Raw genomic sequence first — 23737 nt, forward strand, 5'->3', positions numbered from 1 at the left:
AAGCAACCCAGCACAAAACCAATATTGTCAGCAACCAGAACTCTAATTTCCTGATAGAAATTGATTCACAGCAAAATAGTGATTATTGTAAATATTTATAGTTCTAAAAGGAAAAGCTCATCAATGCAGCTTTCTGGGCGGTTCATTTCCAAATGAAATCTGTGATGGGTTCCACCTAGCCATCTGCTTGCAATGTAGGATGTGGTGGGTGTGTGGCAGGAACCCTATGATTACCTTGGACTTGGCTCTGTGGGAGGCACGGTGGGTCACATGGACAAAACTCTGACGGTGATGGGGTAAAATGGGAAGAAGACTGAGCATGGAGAGACCCATTCCATACCTGAGTCTTTACCGGCTTGCTCTGTGATCTCAAAAAGCCACATAACCTCTCTGAATGTTCCTTTTCTCATCCAGAAAAAAACAATAATCTTATCTGTCCAATTTAACCTCCTAGTTGTCATGCTGATAAAATGAAACGGAGGCGGTATCTTTGAACATGTATCTAGTGGACTGCCCAAATTTAGGGTCTTAGGACTCTATCTCCCAAGAACAGAACCAAGGAGCAAGACAAAAGCCTTCTGAGAATTTCGATATGCCATCCTGAAGCGCAATGTTCTTGGGCGTTTTACTATGGAAACACGGGTGACAATGGGAACAAATGGGTTCATTTTACTATGGAAACACGGGTGACAATGGGAACAAATGGGTTCATTCAGTACTACTACCCCGCACAAGAAAGACCCGTGTGGCCTCTGTGTTTCTGGTCTAGCTTGTGGGCAGAGGACTGTGTAAACATATAAACGGAATCATGTGGGGAATGGGGCAAGGTAAAATAAGAGCCAGAGCCACCAAGGGAACACACAGGCATGAGCGTTAGGGCTGTCCCAAGAAGGTTATCTCAAGTTGACCAGCAACAGAGTGGAGGTTGTCCCAGAAAAAAGAAACTTGCAACAAAGACAAGCTTTTCAGAGGAACCATAAAAACAAATCAGTGTTTCCTAAACATCTCACCTGAGGGTCCCTTTTACGTTTTTTCTCCTTGTCTCTGGATATGTACCCTTTTCTTGAAAGTTGACTAGTTCTTAAAAATGTAAAGCAGTTGTGTTTAAAAACTATATTACCACCATAAATGAAAAACACCATCATTTGTTATAAACAAAAGATAGCCTTAAAAATCCACAAAACTAATTTATTCAATAAATAACTGTCAGGCTCATTTCTAGTTTCTGGGGCCACAGCGGTGACCAAGACGAGAGGGAGATAAATTCATGTCAAGTGCTAACAAATACCGTGCAGATAACAGAAAAGGGACTTAGCAGGGTTACTTTGGATGGGGAGGTGCCGGAGGGCCCCCTTGGAGATGTTACTAGAGCTGAGATCCAAAGGAAGTGGCAGAGCGGATCCCCTTCACAACAAAAACTAACAAGGTCATCACATCTCAAGCACACAAGCTCCCTGCAGAAGGCTGTGCGCGAGCATTGGAGAGGCGGGCTCAGCGCAGCTGGGACTTTCTGCTGGACAGTCAGGACGGAAGGCGTCCACTTTCTCCATGTGGCTCCGGGCTGCTGAATTCTGCCTGAAGGACCCGGGCTCGATCGAGAGCATCCCGCTTTGGGGAAACTCTGCAGCCCTTGAGAGGGAGGCAGGCTGTAACCACCCCGAATGACAAATTAGTAAACTGAGCCCAAGGAAAGTTAAATCGCTGCCCCAGATTAGTTAGTAAAGAACAGAACTGGGACAGGAACCCAGAATTCTCCCTGCCGTCTAGCCCAGGGAGTCCAAGGATGCGCAGACAGGTAGATCTGCGGGCTCCCCGCAGAAATGCGAAGACTCCCAATCCTGCGATCAGTATTCCAGGCCTCTCGTTAGCGCTTTCCCGGGAGTGGCTCAAAAAGCGGAGCGGTGGAACCAGCGGAGCGGGATGCAGAGCGCGGCCGCCGGGCTGGAGCATGCGCACTAGACCGCCCAGCCTAGACGCTCTCGGCGCTGGGGGAGGGTCACCCGAGGCTGACGTCCGATACGCCGGCGTCAGCGCCCCGTGAAGAGGAGGGCGAAGACTCCATCCGCCATGTTGGATGCCGCAGATTCGCCATAACCTCGCCAGCTCTTTTCTTAAAAAAATAAAAATAAAAAGCAAAGCATCAGCGGGGCGCCTCGCCTTCGCGGTCGGCGCGGGAGGGGGCCCGGAAGGGCCCGAGGCTTTTTTTTCCTCCGCGGTGGGGGCGTTGCCATGGAGACGCGGGCGGCAGGTGAGCCGGGATGGGGGTTGGGGTGGGGATGAGGTGGGGGTGGGGTGCGGCGCGGCGCGCGGGAACCCGTTTCGAGTTTGGAGTCGAGAAGCGCGCGGGCCGCCGGGCGGCGGAAGGATCCGCGGCCCCGGGCGGAGAGCGGACGTAGCGGCGTCCTTTGACGGCACGTTCGGTCGTTGGTGGTATCCCGCCGCCTCGGGGTTTTATTTAAAAAAAAGTCACGAGAATGCTGCTCGCTCAGGAGTGAGCGAGGGAGACTGCGCGCGCGCGGGGCCGTTTCTAGGGCGACGGGTAGGGCCGGCCGCGCGCCTCAGCTGAGCGCAGGCGTCTTGACTGGCGGGAGGTTCGAATCCGGCCTGCCAACTCTGGCCTGCGCTCCTTGGCTGGGGGCCCCCTCCTTGCCTGGCCTCGCCTTCCTCCTCTGTGAAATGGGTAGCTCCTGTAGACCCATGCAGGAACAGGATTTGACTGCGCTGCTGAAGGACATTTGTGTCCTGTGGAGGGAGCCATAACCTCCAGGCCACCGCGTTGTTGCTGCTGCTGTGACCGTAGCATGCTGTGATGGCCTGGGGTTTACCCTCTACCTGCCGCCCTGTTCCTCACGCTTTAAAGTTAAACTCAAATGGCACCTCCTCCAGGCGGCCGTCTCTGGTTTCGCCGCCGAATCCACCTCTCTGCAGCCTGCCCCAGTAGGTCTTGGTCCACTTAACACCTGGTCCAAGACCTTGGACGCTGAGCTTGGGGCCGGTCACCTGTGGTTGACAACACCGCCCGTGCTCCGGCCCTGACCTCGGGCTGTCGGCCGCTCCGTTCTCGCGGCAGTGCTGATTCGTGTCATTCACTGACGAGGGACGAAGGTTCAGAGGGGTCAGCTTCATACAGTTCTAAGAAGACAGCGCCGAGGCTCCAGTTTGGGATGCAATCCAGACTCCTGCGTGCCTGGCTGAACTCCATCCCCCCATTAGTGTTCGCCCCCCAGTGCGTGCTCCGTATGCCGCTGGGGACTGGAGGAATGAATGAACTAACATCTTCCCTCTCCAGTCTGGGTACCTTGCAGAGCCCAGTGACCTCTCCGAAACCGCAGACTTAGTGGCAAGGGGCTACCCTCCTGCTGCCCCTTTCAGCTTCATCTTCTGAGCCTGTCCTTCCGTACTGAAGCGGTCCTAGTGAGTGTCCCCGGCCGAAGGCTGGAGAAGACACCCAGAGCTGAGTGCTGGCCGTGGGATTCCCCTCGCTCTACTGCCAGAGCTGGGCATGGCCCCCCTCTCTCCATGCCAGGCAGCGGTAAGGAGCCCTCATCCCGGCGCTGTCTCCGATCTGGCCTGTGTGGAGTGTGGCAGAGCGGACCCAGAGCCCAGCGAGGGGTCAGGATCCCTGACCTACGCCCGCGTGCTCTCTTAAGCTAAGGATAGGCCTGATGTGCTGCCTTCCTCCTCCCGAGTAATTCCACTGCTGCTGATACGTGGAGCAAACTGCCCACCTCTCCTCTTTGGGAGTTAACAGTTTTAGAAAAGAAACCTGGGCATTTGTTGTAGTTTCAATGTCCCCTTGGAATGAACGAGAGATCAGGTTTTGAAATGTATTATTGTCAACTCGGGATCAGCTAATTTCTGAGAAGCGTTTCCTGTTTTGCTTGGTTGTTAGGTTGATGGAGGGGAGCAGGGTAATGCGTGGTGGCAGGATGGCGTGGCAGAGGGTCTGTGGGGCCCCGGCTTTAGGAGGTTAGCTGGCCGAGAGGGTCATCACAGTCAATTAGAGATCGGTTACCACAGGGATCCCTGCTCAGCCTTTCTCATTTACCTGGGAAAATGGTTCCTATTCCTTTTCTCCCAGTGCCTTATAATTTACAGAACAACTTCTCAAGACAGCTGTCCTGAAGTAGAATTAAGTTTCTGCCTAGGGCAAGGGCAGTCAAGAATTAGGTATATTGAAAAGACTCCCTTAATTGCATTTCCTTTTATAGATAGTTTCCTGCACGCTGCCTCTCCATCAAGCTGGGCCAATTTAATTACGAAGAGGGGACTTAGCCTAGAGTGTAGTTTTCTCTTTGTTCTCAGCTGTTTATCCTGTTAAAATTTCACTGTCTTTGAAATTTCTCAAGGGCAGGTGTCAAGTTTAAGGGCTGAAAGGATTGGGAGGGTGGAGAGAACACGTGCTCTCTGAGTCCGAGAGATCTGCCAATCACCAGATTCCTGACCTCAGGGAAATCACGCCTCTTGGAACCCCAGTGCCCTCCCTCGGACATAATCCTATTTCCTACTGAGGTCTTGGTGGCGCTGGTATTTATCTCTGGTCTCTCCGTCGAAGAGCCTAGTGCATTGTCGTCTCCTTGCTACTTGAAAACATTTGTGGTTGGAAAGGTGGGGTAGACTTTGATTAATTTTTTAAAGGAAAAAAAAAAGGAATCCAGGAGAGAAGCAAATAGATACGTTAAACATTTGTTACAGATTTGAAGTTGTCTCTCTTTTTGTCAAGGAACGGAAAATATATAGATAATTGAGTTTGCTTATAAAAAGATTATGCTTGGCATATTAACATAAAAAAGGATTTTAGATCTGGTAACAGATTTCTCTTCTTTTAAGTCATGTAACAAATGGAGCTGCAAAGTGTTGAAGTCTGGAAGGGTGTGCCTTTGTGCCCCAAACTGGGTCTGCGCTGACACAGAATGGGCAGGGTGGAGACTGGGCTTCAGAGCAGCCCCTGGCTTTGCTGGGGTCCTCGGGGGCTGTGGGGACCCGCTCAGCCATGGTACCTGGAAAGGAGGAGCAAGGGGCTCTGGGAGTGGCATTCTGAAGCTGGGGGTCTTGGACGTCCTGGCCTCCTGGAGGGTCTTGTAAGTCAGCCCCAAGGCTCCTTGTGGGGCCCTTACTGGCTTTCTTCTCTGTGTCAGATCTTCTCTTTGCCTTTCTGCCACCAGATCTTGTCTTCAGGGGGGCACCACCACTTCTCTGCCCCTCAGGACCTTTCCTTTTCCTTTCTTCCTATCTTCTTCCTTTCTTCTTTTTTTTCTGCCAGGCTGATGCCTGGGTTCACCCAGATGTTTGTGCCAAACTTTGTGTCAGGAGCTGTGAATGGCACCAGCCTAGCAGTGGAAAACCCGTTCCGTTAGGAGAAAGTGCCAGGTGCTCTGATGGAAGTGAGCCTTGAGAATTCAGGCCAGGGCATTCTGGGAGGGCTTCCTGAAGGAAGAGGTGCCTGAACTGGAACTTGAGGAGTGAGCAGAAGTACACTGCAAAGGAGTCCGTGGTATCAACGCCCACGTGTGAGCCACCCACGGGTGTGCTTTGTGTGACCTGGGGAAGCGCTGGGGCGGGAGGCAGGGGTGGAGATCCTAGGGGTCTGTGGGGATGGTCTTTGGAACAGCAGACAGCTGTTGGGGCCTTCTTATGAAACTTTGATCAATGAGAGAAGAATAGGACCTGCCAGTTTGCCTCAGCAGCTGCCTGAAGACAGTTTCTTTGAGGTGTGGTAATACATAGAGTGAACTATCCAGGCTGTGAATGTACAGTTTGACCCCCCGTATTAACACACCCCGGCAGTGTAGAACCCTGTCCTCGCTCCAGATTCTCTCTTGCTGCTTCCCACCCAGTTCTGCCCTTCTCCCCAGGCAACCACTGGTCTGAGTAACGTTAGCATAGATGCTGCTTTTTGTAGAACATCATAGAATTCTTCGGTGTCTGCTTTCTTTCACTCAGCATAGAGGTTCTGAGGTCCAGGGTTGTGTTTCTTTTATTTTCCATTGTGTGGATGTTTATACAGTAACCGTCTGAGCTTATTTTCGGTTTTGGGTTATTGTGAAGAAAGCTGCCATGACCATTTGTGTTCAGGGTTTTTTTGTGGACCTGTATTTGCATTGCTTTTGGGTAGTGGAATGGCTGGCTTGTAGGGCAGAGGTATATTTAACTTTTTTTTTTAAAGAGTGAGAGAGCACACACACATTTGCAGGAGCCTGGGAGGGAATAGGGGAGGGCCAGAGGGAGAGGGAGAAAGAATCTTAAGCAGGCTTCACTCCGAGTGTGAAGAGGGGCTCCATCTCACCATGCTGAAATCATGACCTGGTCTGAAATCAAGAGCCAGATGCTCAAGTGACTGAGCCACGCAGGCGCCCCAATTTTTACAGAAACTTCCAAATAGCCTCCTGGAATAGTTGTACTGTTTTGCACCTGTCGGCAGTGCAGGAGAATTCCCCTTGCTGCACCCACCTGGTCTTGTCACTGTTTTTCCTCTGATCTGTCCTAGAGGGAATGCAGTAGCATCTCACTTAATTTGCATTTCTGTGATGATCAGTGATCCTGAGTACTTTTTCTGGGACTTTATCAGCCATTTGTATATCATCTTTGGAGAAATGTCTGTTTCAGTTTTTTGCCTATTTTAAACTTTGGGTTACTTTTTTTTTTTTTTTTTTAATTGCTGGCTTGTAGTAGTGTGTGTGTATATATACACACATATATATAGTTAGAACATGAGTCTTTTGTCATATATATATGTTGTGAATATTTTCTTCCAGTCTCTGCTCGGTTATTAGTTTTTATTATCTTTGTTCAGAAGTTTGTAATGGTAATAAATTCTGATTTACCATTATTTTTGCTTTTATAGGTAGTGCTTTTTGTATCCTAAGAAATGTTCTTCTATTTTAAGGTCATGATGATATTCCCATAGGTGGGTTTCTTTATTTGTTTTTAAAGCTTTATACTAATTGCTTTTAGGTTTAGGTCTACCACCTACCTCAAATTAGTCTGTGTATGGTGTGAGGTAGGGATCTCCACCCAGCCCCCCCCCCCCCCCCCCCCCGCCCGCCCATGTGGATGTCCAATGTTTTCAGACTCATTTGTTGGAAGGGACTTTACTTTCTCCATTGAATTACCTCGGACCATTTGTTGAAAATTATGTGTGGGTCCAACTCTCAGCTTTGTGGTCTATTCCATTGTTCTCTCCATTTATCCTTCATCAGTACTGCACTGTCTGAATTACCATAGCTGTATAGCAATTTTTGAAGTTAAAACAGATACATAGGGGGGCACCTGGGTGGCTCAGTGGGTTAAGGCCTCTGCCTTCGGCTCGGGTCATGATCCCAGGGTCCTGGGATCTAGCCCCGCATCGGGCTCTCTGCTCTGTGGAGAGCTTGCTTCCTCCTCTCTCTCTCTCTGCCTGCTTTTGATCTCTGTCAGGTGGATAGATGGAATCTTAAACAAACAAACAAACAAACAAACAAAAACAGATACATAGGAGGACATTTTTTGGAGGGCAAACATGCAGGCCAGAGTAAGACCCATCATTAGGTGCCATCGTAGGAAAGCCCAGGGTTGATGACGCTCATCCCAAGGCAGTGACTGTGGGAATAGAGGTGAGGGCAGGTTCAGAGAAATAGTTGAGAGGGGAAACCCATGGGACTGGTGGTTGATTGGGTTTTACCTTAGAGACCAGCAAGCCTTCCATCTGTGTTTGCTTTTAGGGAAAGAGGAGGGAAGAACCCAACAGGCATAGGGGCCTGAAACTTCCCAGGCTTCTTATGCGCATCTCTGGTCCCTAAAACGCACAGCTCTGGTTCCTTCCTGTGGTGGCGTAGAGAAGGCCTTTGAATTCTCCCTGTTTTTATTTTACTTTATTTCTTTAAGACTTTATTTATATATTTCAGAGAGAGAGAGAGACGCATGAGCACAAGCTGTGGCGGGGGGCGGGGGGGATGGGAGAGGGAGAAGCAGACTCCCCACTGAGCAGGGAGCCTGACATGGGGCTCTATCCCAGGACCCCAGGATCATGACCTGAGTGATGGCAGACCCTTAACCGGCTGAGCACCGCGTACCCCTGCCCCTGCGCCCTTCCTTGTTTTTATTTCTGAGCTTGGTCAAGACGCTGGGGCAGCACTGGGCAGGTTGCCAGAAGCACCTCAGAAGACCCATCCTGGGCACTGAGACCCTGTCCCCGCCGCTCTGAAGAGTCCCCCGGGGCCGACTGTCTGGTGCAGCCCTCCATGAGGCCCTGTGGTTGGGAGCCTCTGAGGGCTCTGGGACTCTGTCCTGAGCAGGAGTGAGCCCTGCCCCGACATCCCTCCCCCTGGGCCACAGGTGGGGAGCCCAGCTCAGGCAGTGCAGGGAGTGGGTGCCCTCGAATGGAAGAAGCGGGTGGAAGTCCTGGTCTTGCTTTCTCAGGGCTGTGGGACCTTGGCGGGTTGGGGCGCCCACCTTGTGTACAAATACGGCTCCTGTTGTAAAGATCCGGGAGAGGAGGTGTGGGAACACGCCTGGTGCATGACAGGCTCCTTTCCTTTCCCACCATCCATCTTTTCCTTCTGGCTCTCAAGCCTCACCTTGCCCTGACCGTCTTCTACATTTCAGTAGTGTCCTTGAGAATTAAATACATAATGGAGGGATTTGGTAATAATACACAATAAAACGTGAAACAGCGGCCTGACCCTTTACGAAAGCAGGCCGTTGCTGGGGGAGTCCACGGGGATCAGTCACGTGTTTCACGTCTGTTAGTTTATTCTGCACAAAAGCCCTGCGAAGTGGCCAGATCATCTCTGCTTTGCAAACAAAGAACGGAAGGTCAGCGTGGTGACAGGGAGCTCTGTGGTCACTCAGTGTTGGCACCGGCAGCCTGGCACACACTGGGCCCTTGAGCCCTTAGGGAGGCTCCTCCTGGGCCCTCTGTTAGGACCTTGCCTGGTTCCAGAACCTGGGCTGTAGGCGTGAAGGTTTGGGGTCTGCAGTTGGGCCTGGCAGCTGGGGGAGACCTGGGTCACCCGAGATGAAAGTGTCTTCCTGCTGCTGCTGACATGTGTCCAGTCCTGCTGTGTGTGCGAGACCTCGGTGAGGCCTGAGCCTTCAACAGCTCACAGTGCACTCAAGGATTGGTGCTCCTAGAAGCTGGGCCTTGCAGGGGCCCCAAGAATCCTGTTCGCAGGGAACTAGCTCACAGCCACGGAGAAGATGAAATCAGTAAAAAGATGAGCAAAAGGGGCACCTGGGTGGCTCAGCGGGTTAAGCCTCTGCTTTCGGCTTGGGTCATGATCTCAGGGTCCTGGGATCGAGCCCCACATCGGGCTTTCTGCTCAGTGGGGAGCCTGCTTCCTCCTCCTCTCTCTGCCTGCTTCTCTATGTACTTGTGATCTCTGCCTGTCAAATAAATAAATAAAATCTTAAAAAAAAAGAAAAAGATGAGCAAAATGTTTGAGAGAGGTTTTACAGAGAAGCTCATACGAGTGGGTATGACGCATGGGCAGGGATGCTCAACGTCATTATCACAGGGGAGATGTGACTTAGAGCCACGACAGGATGGCATTACACATCCACGAGTGGCTGAAACTGCAAAGACTGACGCCGCCCAGGGTGGGTAAGAACAGGGAGTCCCCAGAGTGCTCCTGGGTGGGGGCGGGGAGGCAGGACGGTGCAGCCGCTTTGCAAATCCTTTGGAGGCAAGATGTCTTACCACATCAGACACACTCCTCCGTAATGGCCCCAGGTAAATGGAACGTGTGTCCGTGTGAAGACGTGTGCACGTGTTCGTAACTGCTCCATTCGGGGAAGCCCCACGTTGGAGGCGCCCCAGGGGCTTGTCACCCCAGGAATCGCTACACACGTCGTGGTCCAGCCGTGCGACGGAACGTGGCTCGTCCGTACCAGTGAGTGGACTGCTGATGCGGCAGCAGCATGGGTTCGCCCGGGAAGCACGTCATGTAAGGGGCGCCCGGCCGGCTCAGTCCGGAGAGCGTGCGACTCTTGACCTTGGGGGTTGGGGGTTCGAGCCCCGTGTTGGGCATAGAGGTTCCTTAAAAATGTAATCTTAAAAAACCGAAGCCAAAGCAAACCAAACCAGGTCACGTGAAAGAACCAGGCACAAAAGACGACCCGCCGCGAGCACGCAGAGAAGCTGGAACCCTCGTGCGCTGTCGGGGGCAACGGAAGTGGCATTCATTGTGGAGTTACAGTGTGACCCAGCAGTTCTGTTTCTGTGGACCGCCCCGGCACACTCGGGCTCCAGGACTCCGAGGTGTGCAGACGCCGTGTTCGTAGCGTCAGGTGCAGTAGCATCAGGATGGCTGCTGACGGGTGAGCGGCCCAACGGAATGTGGTGCGTCCGGACACCAGGCAGGATCCCTCCTTCTAAAGGAAGTTCGGACGCATGCGGCGATGTGGATGAACCTTGAACCCCTTGCACAAAGCGAAGTAAGGCAGGCCCAGGAGGCCAGATACCCAGCAGGTGACTGCCCTTAGTGAGGCACATGGAGCGGCCAGATTGCAGGAGGTGCTGTGGAGTTTGCCGCAGGCTTGGAGGAGGTCGGACTGGGGTGATTCTTTCGTGGGAATGGGGGTTCACCTGGGAGGATGAAAGGTTCTGGAGACGGGCAGCGGGCCGACTGAAAAGCAGCGGGAATGTGCTTAATGCCACGGAGCCGTCTACTTAGACATGGTCAAGACGATCAATTCTTTATTGTACTACGATTGAAAACAAAAAGACTGATTTCCGGTTTTCAGAAATTCTAGAAAAGGCAGCATGACAGGGCCAGAAAGCAGTCCGTGGTTCCCAGGAGCCGTGAGGGAGCGGCACGGGACTGCAGGGTCCCGGGGGAGCCCTGTCGTGTGTGTTGACGGTGGGGTGGTTCCACAGCCACGTGCTCGTGCATCAGCTCGCTGAGGTGTGTGTGTGTGGGTGGGTGGACAGTGTCCAGGTTGCTGCCGCCTGGGGTGGGGGGAAGGCCTCCCCAGCACCTTCGGGTGACATCAGAGCCACGACCGGGGCGGCGGGAGGGCAGAGGGCAGAGCAGGGGAAGAGGCAGAGAGGGAGGCATGAAGGACGCCAGCAGGGTGAGCCGCCTCCGTGCACCCAGGGTCCCTCCCTGACTGTCCACGGTGCTTTCCGTGTTCAGGACCGGGCCCCCGTGCCGAGTCCGGACAGCCTTCCCCGGCCCTGCCTGTCCGCTGCCTGAGTCTGGAGCCCCCCATCCCGCTGCCCAGCCACCAGGGTGGGGGATCTGGGGGGAACCCTGGCGATGAAGGTGCTGGAGGCTGACGGCAGCTGTGCAGCGTAAGAGACCTCGCTTGGAGTTTTCGGCCGCACCAGGCCACAGTCCTCAGCGCTCCCTGGGGGCTGTTTCCATTTCTGGATGGCGGGAGCGCATCCTCTGTGAGGAGCTTGTTCTCCAACGGGTGGAATCCTGTGAAGGGTGGCCTCTGAGGCTGGTGCTCAGGTGGGTGCCTTCAAGGGGGCCCTGAGGGCTTGGGGCGCTAGAGCGTGCCCAGCTGAGCACAGGGCCTTCCTGGGCTCGGGAGAGATTCCTGGAGTCCCTGCTGGAGACCACCGGGCTGTGCCGTTGGCCTCCACCCCTGGATGCCCGGCATCCCTGGGCCTCTGCTTGCTGCCCGGCTGCCGCCTTGGCCCTGCCGTGGTAGGACCTGAACCTCACCTTGGCTGCGAGCTCCTGCCCCTGCAGTCCTGGCACCAGGAGAGGTGCTGCCCTGCCTCGCTCCCCCGGAGGGGAACCGCAACCCTCCTTCTCTGGGTCTTCCTGCTTTTCGGGCAGAGTCCAGAAGTGTCCACAGTTGGGGTTTCAACCTGACCCGTTGCCTGCCAGAGTTTGCTGTTGGCCTGGAGCGGGGTTGCCCTGCACTTGGGCAGACCTGGCTTTTGTCCTCACTTCCCTCTATGCCTTACGGGGCTGGGGGTGGGGAGCCCTCGGAGGGCCCTGGACTTTCAGGGAGATTGTGGGGTCGGAATGCTGGGCTCCGACTCTGTTTTTCTCATGCCTGTCTCTCCCCTCCTCTGCCTCTTTCTCCTCTTCTCAGTTTTTAGAAGAAAGTCATCAGGGAAATATCGCATGCTGTGATTTTCCTTTTGATTTTTCCTGAGTCTTGCTCTCTAGTCAGAGGCCACATGAGAGGCATGGGTGGGGAGTCAAGCTTTCGTGGCAGGAACTGGGCAGAAGGGACGGAAGGACCTCAGGGAGCGGGGAACACTGATGGAATCGGGGACTGCTTCCTGGCTGGCTTTCAGGGACTGGGTCAAGGGCAAATGGGTAACCAGGAGGGCACTGTGCCCTTGACCCCTGCTGGCCCCCAGGAGAAGAGTCCTGGGCTGGACATGGTGCTTCCATTGACCTTTGGGGTTCCTGGCCAGAGCTGCTCAAGGACAGAGAGAGTCTGGAATTCTTGGCCGTGAGGGGCACTGGTGGGATCAGCGCATCGTTTGCTGTTGCTGCTATTATTTTATTTATTTATTTTTAAAAAGATTTTATTTATTCATTTGACAGACAGAGATCACAAGTAGGCAGAGAGGCAGGCAGAGAGAGAGGAGGAAGCAGGCTCCCGGCGGAGCAGAGAACCCGATGAGGGGTTTGATCCCAGGACCCTGGGATCATGATCTGAGCCGAAGGCAGAGGCTTTAACCCACTGAGCCACCCAGGCGCCCCAGTTGCTACTATTATCTTAAATAAGAATTCCTTAGCACACCTGCTCAGGTGTCTGAGCATCACACCCTGTCCCTCTGGCCGTCTCGCTGCCCCTCTTGAGGTTGCCTTCCATCTCCCCCTCTTTCTCTGCCTGTTCCGCTGCTGCTGCCATTGGCTGGGCGAGTCTCTGGGTATGTTCCTGACCAGCCCCGGTGACCGCTGACCGCCTTATCTCCGTGGTTCCTAAACTGTGCCTGTGGGTGTGGTCTGAGCCGCTGATCCTGCGGTGTGGGCGTGAATACCACAGACATGGCCCTGCCTTCAGGAGGCGCCCTGCCCTTGGACCCCGTGTGCCTGGGGTACAAGGGAGGGGGTCAGCTTCTCTCGAGGTACAGTACAGTTACTGTTCTTCTCCTTGGTAATTGGCTCACGATGCGGCATTTTGAGACCTGGTCCCTGTCCCGCTCCTCTTCATTTCTCAGACTTTGTTCACCCCTTGGTTTAGCTTCCACTGATGCTTCTTGCCAGACCCCGTTATCACCGACGCTTGTAGGAGATGGGTCTTGAATGCCGTGATTTCTTCAGCATTTATTCCGTGTCTTTCTTTGTAAGCAAGAGCTTCCCGTTTTTTATAAATCTCTGGACTTGTGAAATCTTTATTCAGTGGTTTGTAATCCTTTACATTGTTTAATTTTGTGACCCAGTTTCCCCAATATTTGGCTAGCCGAAGCCTCTTTGATGTGCCCCTCTTTCTTTGAGAATTTCCTTGGTCTCTGAGCAACAGGACATTCCCTCTCCAGCTCTGGAATCGGCTGTGTCTGGAGGAGGACGGGTTGAAGTGGAGAGTGGTATTGAGAATTGGAGATGCTAGACTAGGGGAGCTCATGATGGCCAAAATGTCACTGTTTGTTCTTCAGCACAGCGGGGAAATGGGTGCACAGGTGCACACCCACCATGCAGACACGTAGAAAGTTCACACATGGCTGACCACATCAATATCTGTGCATCTTTCCAATTCCAACCCAACGGCACTGGGTCTACTCTACCCTTCCCTTTCCGCATCTGTAACTCCCTTCTCTGACCCAAGAGACGGCCTCCCAGTACCCACAGCAAGTAACTTATGTGCTCATTCTTAGGATCTACTAAAAATAGTTTCCAAATTGCTAACCTGTGTCTCTGGGAAAGAGACCCACTAACTCGAGTTCAATATTTAATCAGATCTTTTGTGTGTCTTTGACCTGGGGCCGAGGGGGTGTAAACGCGGGTTTCTCAAGTGACCTGGCTTGCCCTTCCCAGCTCTTCCCTCCCATTTCAGTGCAGTTATGGTGCTCATTTTTTTTTTTTTTTTTAGATTTTATTTATTTGACATGGAGAGTACACAAACAAGGGGACCAGCAGGCAGAGGGAGAGAGAGAAGCAGCTCCCCACTGAGCAAGGTGCTGAATGTGGGGCTCGATCCCAGGACCCTGAGATGATGATTTGAGCCGAAGGCAGGGTTTAATCGACCGAGCCACCCAGGCGCCCCTATGTTGCTTATTTAAAGTCTGGTTCTGTTCATTTGTTTCTGTTTGTATTTCATTTTAGGGATTATCCCCATACTTGCTTATTTATTATTTTTCTACTTAAATGTGTGAATGTTTGGGTTGAGTGTATTTCTTGTATTTCAGTGAAAGGACTGAATTTTGCTTCTTTTGGCGGGGGGGGGGGGGGTGAGCACAGAGATGGCCCGAGGGTGTAAGTGTCCAGGAAGGAGCAGAATTCTCTTGGAAGCTGTGTGGCTGAAATGGGACGTCCCTTTGCTGGGGAGGAGGGTGCCCTGTGCAAACCTGGACCCTGTTCAGTCTCACAGAGCGTCTCACTTCCAGGTCCTTCGTCTGGGTCTGCTTTCTCTTCAAACTAGTGTTCCAAATGCTGCGTTTAGTCCCATTTTACAAAGTTGGAGACCAGAGCAGTGAAGCGCTTTCCCCCTGCTGGGGGCTGGCAGGGGTCTGTCCCACCTGGAGCTCATGGGGTCTCTCCCCAGCACAAGGTCTTGTTTTCCCAGGAAGTGAGAATGAGGAATGAGATGGGTAACATCCTTGGGGCCTCATAGGTGAGCGCTCTGGACTGGTCTAGTCCTCACGACAAGGGAAGTCAGCATCATTTCTCTGTTTATAGGTAAATATCTTTATTAGCCTGTAGCATTGATCTTTTTAAGCGTTTAACTGTATCTTGAACGAAATAAAATTGATGTTTTTAGAGCATACAGTCTATTAGGGGAGACAGAGGTTATACAGACACACCATTAAATACACGATCACACATTGTGGTAGTTGCTGCTAAAGTGAACACAGGGAGGGCGAGACTAACCGAGACCTAACTTATATTGAAGGGGGTTTAAGAAAAGGCTGTCTGAGAAAGTGAGGTTGGAACTGAGACTTGAAGAAAGGTTCTCGAACTAAAACAAGTCTGCTAAGCAGACTGCAGGCACCTGTCAGCCCTCCCCACTTTGTAGAATTTCAAGCCTGGGGCCCTGAACCAGTGCTTGGACGCCAGGGTTCTCCTTTGCCCTTTATCGCCCCCTAGGGGACGTGTGTGTGTATAGACCTGCGGCTGGCGGTTTGAGAGACACTTGCCGGCTCCTGCAGGGAGCCATGAGACTGTCCAGCCTGAGCCTGGAAGATGCAGCCCTGCGTTTCGTTCCCTTCCTGCCGCTTCGCACCCCTGCTTTATGTGGGACGGCGTGCATTGAACTGAAGCATTGCCCAGGCAGGAGAAGGGGTGGGCCAGAACCATCCTTTCTCAGGGCTTTGTGTTTGCCTGGGTTACCAGCGGTGGGGCGTGAGTAGGCGGCAGGAATGGGGACCGGGCAGGTGGCATCTTTGCTAACGGGTGCCAGGCCGTGTACTTGGGTGATGCTGGAAGAAACTGAGTTCCTCTTTAGAATAACGTGGGAAGCAGAACGAGGAAACAAGGGCTGGACAGGTCTAATCAGAAACCAGGCCCGGGCAGTAAGCACGGGCCACAGTGACCTGGCACCTCCCGACCCCTCGGGTCCTGGCTCTTCCTTCCCCTGTGGCTTGGGGTGCAGCAGGGAAGACACTGTGGGTAGAATCTGAGCTCCTGCTGGGGAAGGAGGAGGCTGGGGAACCCCACCAGGTTGTCCACAGCGGAATCCACACTCTTCTTATGTGATCCGTGTCCCCAGCTGTTGCCATTCAGGCCCCCAACCGCGTCCCCCCCCCCCCCAAGTGCCAGTCTGTCTCAGACTCGAAGTGTGAGTCCTGGCCGCTCTGCTTCCTTTCCTTGTTCTCCCAACTTCTTCTCCCCTTCCTTGTGGTGCTTTCTCTTCCCAGAGCCTCGGGTTCTTCTCCTTGTCCTCACTCATGCTGGGTGGTTTATGTCCATCCCTCAGAGAGCTTCTGAGTTGCCCGCATCATTTCTTTTCCTACGGGAAGCATGTGTACGTGTGTGGATAACACGTGTCCGCACACACATTATGCATGCACAGCTCACGCGTGCCACGTGCATCTAATACGTGTACATACAGGTACGTGTTATGCACACGTGTGCATCTGTGCGCCCGTGTGTGTGTGTGTGTGTGTGTGTGTGTGTGTGTGTGTGTGTCGGGTCCCCACGCTGGCTTCTCTACCAGATAGTGCCAGCGGTAGGAGGGGAGCCACCAAGCACACGGTTTGTAGCTTTAGCCAACCAGCCCGACTGCCCTGGTTTTCAGAGAATCAGTTCTGTTCTGCATTTACACTGCTTTTGGCTGCCTGCAAAGCCCTTTTCCCGCTGGTTCCCCCATGACACCCCCCCCCCATCCTCATGAGGTCAGCAGGCAGCTTCAATGGCCTCCTTTTCTCACGGAGTGCCTGCAGCTTTGGGAAGGGAAAGGTTGCCCCATCGCTTGGAAGCTGCAGTGTGGGCGGGGTTTGAATCCAGAGCTTGGGACCTGCAGCCCTTTCCCTTCAGAAGTGACATAAAAGACTCCTCAGAAACACAAAGGAACCAAAATAAACCAATACAACCAAAAAACCAAACACTGGGAAGTCAGAGGCCTGGTGGCCGCCGTGGGCATTGCTCTCTCCCTCAAATGTCCTATAAAACTCTGCAAGATGTCACACACTTCGTGTTTCATGTGGAAATGATCCCAGAGATGCAGTTGGGGCCACCGCCATCCTTTGCACGGGAGGACCCCCCTGCCCGGTCCCGTTCTCAGATCTTCGCACAGATCTGCTGGGGTGGAGAGTGGGGCGCTAGAGAAGTGGGCTCTTGTTCACGTGTGATATTTGTGGTGCCTTCCCGAGGAAGGGGGCCAGCTCTGCGCTTTGGATTATGTTAAAGGCGCATATACTCCATTGCCCGAGGCTCGCGCTGGGGGAGTGCTTAAAAATAGCTTAAAAAAATTCTGCCAACTTTCAACACGGAAGAAATGTGTATGCATAAAATTATAATGTAACTGTTGGCCCAGCGTTAATTATAGCTGATCCTGAGCATTTCTTATTTTATTTTGTTAATCCAGTTCCAGCAAAGGAACACCCATAGGATTTCTCCCTCCCGCTGAATAAAAACCTTAACTTGGTGAGTTACAGAAGCTGGTGTGTTCATCAGCATTTATGAGATGCATGATAATACCACAGATGAGGGCGCGCCCCTATCGGAGCTTCAGCCCCCCATCCTCCGAGCTGGGAGGGCACCTGGAGATGATTTGTGGGTGTGGGGCGTGGGTGGGAGGGCAGGTGCCTGTGGGGCCTGCGGGCTATAGTGGAGGCCCTGTCGGGTGGGGCTGTGTCCACTCCCTTGCTTGGGCCCAGGGGGTGCTGTCACTGAGGCTTGAAGACCCCACTTCATTTGAAGGCCACTTCTGTTCTGGGCCTGTAGAGATTCACAGACTTGCACAGAATCTGTCATATGGTTGGGGGCGTATCCAGGCCCTGCCTCAGGCTGGTGCACTTCCTACCACTGGTCTTTGAGATGCCGGTTCCTGAGCTGGTCCTGTGCGGTGCCCCCACAGCAGACGAGGAAACAGACCCTTGGGAGACTCGCAGGTGCCAGGGACGCACGGCTCCTTGGGCAGAGGAGGTTTCACGTCCGGGTCTGATCGTCGTGGCTGCCCCTCTCCCTCACCTCCTTTGTCATTTTATTTTTATTTTTATTTTTTTTAAGATTTCACCTATTCACTTGACAAACAGAGATCACAAGTAGGCAGAGAGAGAGAGAGAGAGAGAGGAGGAAGCAGGCTCCCTGCTGAGCAGAGATCCAGATGTGGGGCTCGATCCCAAGATCCCAGGACCATGACCTGAGCTGAAGGCAGAGGCTTTAACCCACTGAGCCACCCAGGCACCCCTCCTTTGTCATTTTAAATAAGAGATCCACTTGGCAAATCAGAATCTGCTTTTTTCCTTACATTTTTTTCCCTTTAAAATTTGCTTTTTTCAAGTTGAAATATAGCATACATGTAGAAAAGTGTTTATAGAATAGACAAGCCCATGAGTGTTCACAGACAGAATTCGTCGTGGATCCGAGCAGAGCCCCACCATACCCAAGAAGCCCTTGAACCCAGCACCTGCCCAAGGTAGGTAACCCCATCCCGACTCAAACGGTGCAAGAGGAATCGTGTTGCTTTTGTACACCGTGGGAATGGATGCTCACCTGTCCTCTGAGTCAGGCTCCTTTGGCTCAGCCGCATTTCTTTCACACAGAAATATGGCTGTAAATAGGAGAGCACCATAAGACTTGAAAATAACTTCAGTGCAGATTGAGAACTGGCTAGGCAGTGGTTCTTTGTGATGAGGACAGAGAGTCCCTGGTTGGTGTTGGGTCTGATTCACCTGCTGGGCTGGCCAGGACTGGGCTGCCAGGACGGGTCCTCTCCCCACTCAAAAAGCAGCAGTAAATGTCCCGTGGTGACTCATGTAGGTAGCCTGGGCACTGGGCCTGGGATGTGTTGGGGTGTGTGCCCCTGCTGCATGACCTGGCAGTCTCCTCCCTGGGCTCGGCTTACTCATCTAAAGTGGGGATAGCAGAGGGACGCCTGGGTGGCTCAGTCGCCTAAGTGTCTGCCTTTGGCTCAGATCGTGATCCCGGGGGCTTGGGATCGAGTCCCGCACTGAGAGCCTGCCTCTCCCTCCCACTGCTCTTGGGCTCTTACACTCTTTCTCTCTCTCTCAAATAAATAAATAAAATCTTTAAAAAAAAAATCTTTAAAATCCATCGGCCCCTCCCCCCTGGATTTCTGTGAAGGTTAAGTGGGTGCAGGCAAACTGTGGTGCCTGCCAGAATTAGGGATCAGGAGAGGTTAGCCACATTTTCCTTGTGGTCCCCTTCTTCTGCCCCGTGCATGGAGGCTGCGGTGCCCTGGTGGACCACCAGAGGGTGCTGCTAGCACGCGTATGGCGCCCGCTCCTTCCCTCCAGTGTGTTGGTTAACAACCCATGGTTTTGTTTTGTTTGTGTGTGTGTGTGTGTGTTTTCTAAAAAAAGCTCTTGGTCTTGTATGTGGTGGTCCCCTGTTGCCAGGCTGTGCAGCGGGCGTGCTTACTACCTGTGTGGCCCTGGGGAGGGGGTGGCACCCACGTCTGGCGCCCTCCTTTCCCAGCCTATTGCTCCCTGGAGTGAATTGCCGTCGTAAATTATAACACACACACACACACACACACACACACACACACGGAGAGCGAAGTCCCCCTTTTGGTGTTGCTCCTCTTCCTACTTGTAATGAATCCTTCGAAAGGTCTCTGTAGCCATGATGTGGGCTGGGGACGGGGCTTGCATTCCTCGCAGTGACTCGATGTTGTGTCCCAGGAAATAAACACGTCTGTCCCAGCACAGTGTTGGCCGCCAGGCGGGTGGCCCACTGGAAGGTCTTGGTCAGGTTTTGACTTCGTGGTTTATCTGGCGGGGCTCCTTGGCAGCCGGCTGACTTCTCTGAGCCCTATCTTTGTCCTCCGTGAACTGAGGATGACGGCGATGGTGGTGGCGGCGGTTGGGGAGACGCTTCGCTCCTTCCCGGGTCAGGTGCCATCACAGACACAAGGTCTGTGCGAGCGAAGGAGGCAGGATAATACTGTGCTGCTCCTAGGGAGTGGGGGGAGGCTGAGGCGGCCACTTCAGGCCTCCCCTGCTCTTGGCGGACATGTAGGAACGTTCTCAGAGCATCCAGCTGTGGGAGTTCCGGGGCCTTGTCCTGTCCGGCCTCCCCTGAATCCGGACCATCTGGGCACCTGGCCCACCCATTTGTAGTTTTGGGATCTGGCCCTTCATGCCTTGGCTCCCTGCACCCACCAGGCATGTCGCTGCGGTGGGCATAGCTCTTCTGTGTCAAGGATGCTTTTTCCTTATCAATTCCAAGTCTGAATCCATCTTGCTCTACTGGGTAAGCCAATTCCTCTCCCCGCCACCTTTCTTCTTTTTTGGTCGGCTGAATACTATGCACTTTTTTTTTTTTTAAGATTTTATTGATTGATTTATTTTAGAGAGAGAGCATGCACATGAGCCCCGGCGGGGGGGAGGGTCAGAGAGAGAATCTCAAGCGGACTCAGCACTGAGCACTGAGCCTGACGCGGGGCTTGATCCCACGACCCTGAGATCGTGACCTGAGCCGAAAGAAAGCAGGAGTTGACGCTTAACCGATTGAGCCACCCAGGCGCCCCTGAACACGACGCACTATTATTTGTCAAGCTAACATTTCATTAGAGAGCGGCAGAGAGGCATGAGGCATAATGACCCTACCCACCCGCGTCCGCCCAGTCAGATGTCTAAACGCTGCCTCCAAGAGAAACACCAAAACATCATCAGACACTGGAAACCTTTGTTCTGTGTTCGGAGTTTGTATCTCCTGCTCAGTGTCCGCAACTGTGGCCTCCCTTCTTCTGGCCAGTGTTTGAACCAAGCTTCCTGGGATCAGTGTCTTCCTTCCCCAAGGGGAGACCTTATTTTGTCATTTACTCTCCCTTTATTTCTGATATCAGTTTGAGGGGGGTTTAGAAATCTCCCTTCTTTCTTGGATTACACATGTAATCACGATTGTGGAAGATCTGAAGAACCCTGAGTCTGTGAAGGAGAAAGACCTGGTCTTCTTAATCTGCCCCTGCACTCCCCCCCGCCCCTGAGCCAGTCTGTGCTGCTGGGTGTTGGTGCCGGCTGGTGCAAGCCTGGAGCCTGCACTGTGTGTCCTCAGACCAGCTCCAGCTCCCTGGCTTTCCCTTGCAGGCGAACAGCAGGCCCCAGATGGAAAGTCTTTTCTCCGAGTTCCAACTCAGAAGCCCTCAGGACCCATCTAACCCGCAGACTTGATTTGTGTGGCAGGCTTCCGTGGTGGGTTTTCCGAGGACCAGAGGTGGCTGCCCACCTCTCGGAGGCATCCCCATGTGCCTCCCTGCCTTGAATTTGTTCTCCTCCACGTTACTCTCAAGGCTTTTCAAGGGTTGGGTTCTGCCCCCACTGGCTGGCTGACCTCTGCTCCTTTTTTGTGGAAGCTCCCTTTGGCCTCCTGCTGTCCCACCATCTCCTGGGCCAGGTCCACTTCCCTCTCCTGAGCAGTCTTCCCCTTGCCTCAGCCATGGGATTTCTGTGTTCTCCACGTGCTCTCCTGTGGCATGTGGTTAGTATGTTCTTGTGTACACACATGATCACACGCATGTGCGCACAGCCTGTGATCCTTCCCAGTTTGTAAGTTTCTGTAGCGCTGACCAAGTAGCTTTGGAACCATGTAGGCCTGAATTTGATTGTCTTATACAAGCTATAGCATCCTCATCTGTAACATGGGATAGCACTATCTATGTGGCTGACTTAGGTAGCAGGGGTACCTGCTTTGTACAGCTGTGCAGGTTGTGCACTGCTCCAGGGCAGCACATCTAAGGGAACTCTTTCACTTCATAGATTTGTATATTCCTTATGACAGTTTTCTGCAAATGGTAGCAGAGTGTCTTGTTCCACGAAAATCAGGATATTGTGACCAGTTTCTGACAGGGGGAGCTAGTGTCTTGAGGAAGGGGTGCGTTTCCCTTCCTCGAGGAGGTGTCTTACACGTTAGCATCAGCCCTCTTGTTAGGATTAAATGTGATGGAGTGTGAAAGTGCCTGCTACTCAGGAAATGTCTGCCTTCTCTTTCTGGAAAGCAGGGTTTCAAGTACGTCATGGGAGTAAGGCTGAATGTGGGGCCCCCAGCCCCAGTGTGCATTGGGGGTGCCAGGAGGGGAAGTGGGGCCTTCTGGGATAAGAGCAAGGTTGGGAGTCGGGCTTTCCCGGTGCCCACCCCGGGACTGAGCTGTGCTTCTGTGGGAAGCTGGAAGTGTCACCCAGTCCCACTGATTCAGAGACTCACACCGTAGCGTCTCTAAACTCAGGAGGGATCCTGCAATTGTGTGATGAGAAACCAGTGTGTCTTAGCTTATTTGGCAGCGTTTTTATCTTTTTGAATGGTATGTAAAATATCCGTGCCTCTTATAATAGCTGTTGTCTTAGATTTGACGGATTACAATAATAAACCTCTTTCTTAGATTGTTGTGAAGATCCAGTGCGCCAGCGTGAGTCTGGCGTGCAGCCCGCACCCTGCGAGGGTGTGGTTGACCGGAGCTTCCTGGTCTTCTCCTTATTCCTCTTTGGGTTCCCTGTGTTTTGGTTACAGCAGGTTCTCAGGAATCGTGGTGATGATGGTGTATGTGACGAACCTACCGCTGGCTGAAGGCTCTGTAAAATCAGCTAATTGGAAAATAATGGTTTGTCCTAACCTAGGCCCCTCTTCCTGAAGATGAATGAGAAAGGTATTTTAAGTTGCACTAAGCTGCACAATGCGACTTTTCTCATTACATCGGATGTGACAGCAATCTGGCTTTATGTTGTTAAAATATTTCCACTCCCATTGGGAAGCTGCCAGCTCTTATGAATTTAATAACTTAAGGGCAAGTGAAAAACAAGAAAACAAAAATTCTGAAAGAATTTGCCAGCCTAGTCTTCTCACGAGATAGATAATTTAATGGGATCGGAGCTTTGGCTGTTGGACTCTCTTCAGAGTTAATCAGTCCACGTAAAAATGGTTACAGAGCAGAGGGGTGATTTACACTAATCAAGGAGAGGAAGGAGGACAGTTTTTTAAACTAAAGCTTTTAAATGGAGTAATCCAATAGCCTAGTGATGTAGCATTTTGTCTTCTTCTGGGTATTGATAAATGTTTAAGCGTGTTTGTAGTCCTCAGTTCATCTGACATTTACTTATTGACGCCTATTGTGTTCCCAGCAGAGCGTCGCTAAGCGGGGGGTGGATGGCATTGGGCTGGGGGCTCTGCAGGGGATGAGTGCACGTGGTGTGGGACTTGCTTGATAGAGACCTGGGGTGCCGGCCTTTCGGAGCCCTCATCGCTCCGCCATCCCCCAGCAGCGGGCGTGGGGACTGGGACTGACCGCTGCTGTCTGCAGCGCCGCCTCACTCCACCCTTCCCAGCGCCCTGTTCCTCCGTTCCTGGTAGGGCGTTTGGGATCGGATGGGGTCCTGGATTCACCAAGCAGGATACGTGCTGCTTCGCAAATTCCCGTCCTTTCCAGACGATCCACGTTGGTAGCCGTTGGTATGTTGGTATGTTTTATCTGTTTCTTTTCTTTCTTTTTTTTTTTTTTTAATTTTGTACCTTGAAAGAACTCACAGAAAGTTTCAAAGATGGTTCAGAGAGGTCTCACGTACCCTTCACCTGATCGACTCCAGTGCTTACTTTTTTTGTTTTTTATAAAATACATGTGACACGAAATTTACCATTTTGACCATTTTTAGTGGCATCGAGCCCATTTACTGTGTTGGGAGCCGTCAGCACCGTGCATCTCCAGACCGTTTTCATCGTCCGACCCCGTGGTTACATCTCACCTAGCTGTTGTGCAACGTCCAAAGCAAGAGATCGATGCAGTATGGACAAAGTGCGTTGTCCATTTTTATCACGGAAAACAGACAACGTTTTGTCCCTTGTTATCATGTGTACGGATGTGGGTAGCCGCCCCTGTGGTCAAAATGCAAAACCGTTTGTGGACGTTTTGCCAGTTTGAGTGAGGAGTAGGAATATGACCCTTTTCATCCCCTTTAGCCTCTGTTTATAACACAGTTGTGAACGTTTCTTCTGTAGACATTGAGGACTGCATC

General features: G+C 52.5%; 1 protein-coding gene across 4 annotated transcripts in view; it reads left to right on the top strand.

The window, feature by feature from the left end:
• Nucleotides 1–1217: 1217 nt before the first annotated feature.
• The window catches only part of ZFAT (zinc finger and AT-hook domain containing), a 180627-nt gene continuing 158107 nt past the window's right edge, over nt 1218–23737 (top strand). For 2 of the 4 annotated variants that reach the window (XM_046026441.1, XM_046026467.1), the window contains exon 1: nt 1218–2248. In XM_046026441.1, coding sequence (XP_045882397.1) covers nt 2230–2248 — 19 coding nt within the window. In that variant the 5' untranslated portion in view covers nt 1218–2229. Of the gene's footprint in view, nt 2249–3490; nt 3533–17152; nt 17196–18054; nt 18190–23737 lie in introns of those variants that run through there. The other 2 variants (XM_046026458.1, XM_046026449.1) reach the window with 2 other exon arrangements.

The sequence above is a fragment of the Meles meles genome, chromosome 1 (assembly GCF_922984935.1).
Source record: "Meles meles chromosome 1, mMelMel3.1 paternal haplotype, whole genome shotgun sequence".
NCBI classification, from domain to species: Eukaryota; Metazoa; Chordata; class Mammalia; order Carnivora; family Mustelidae; genus Meles; species Meles meles.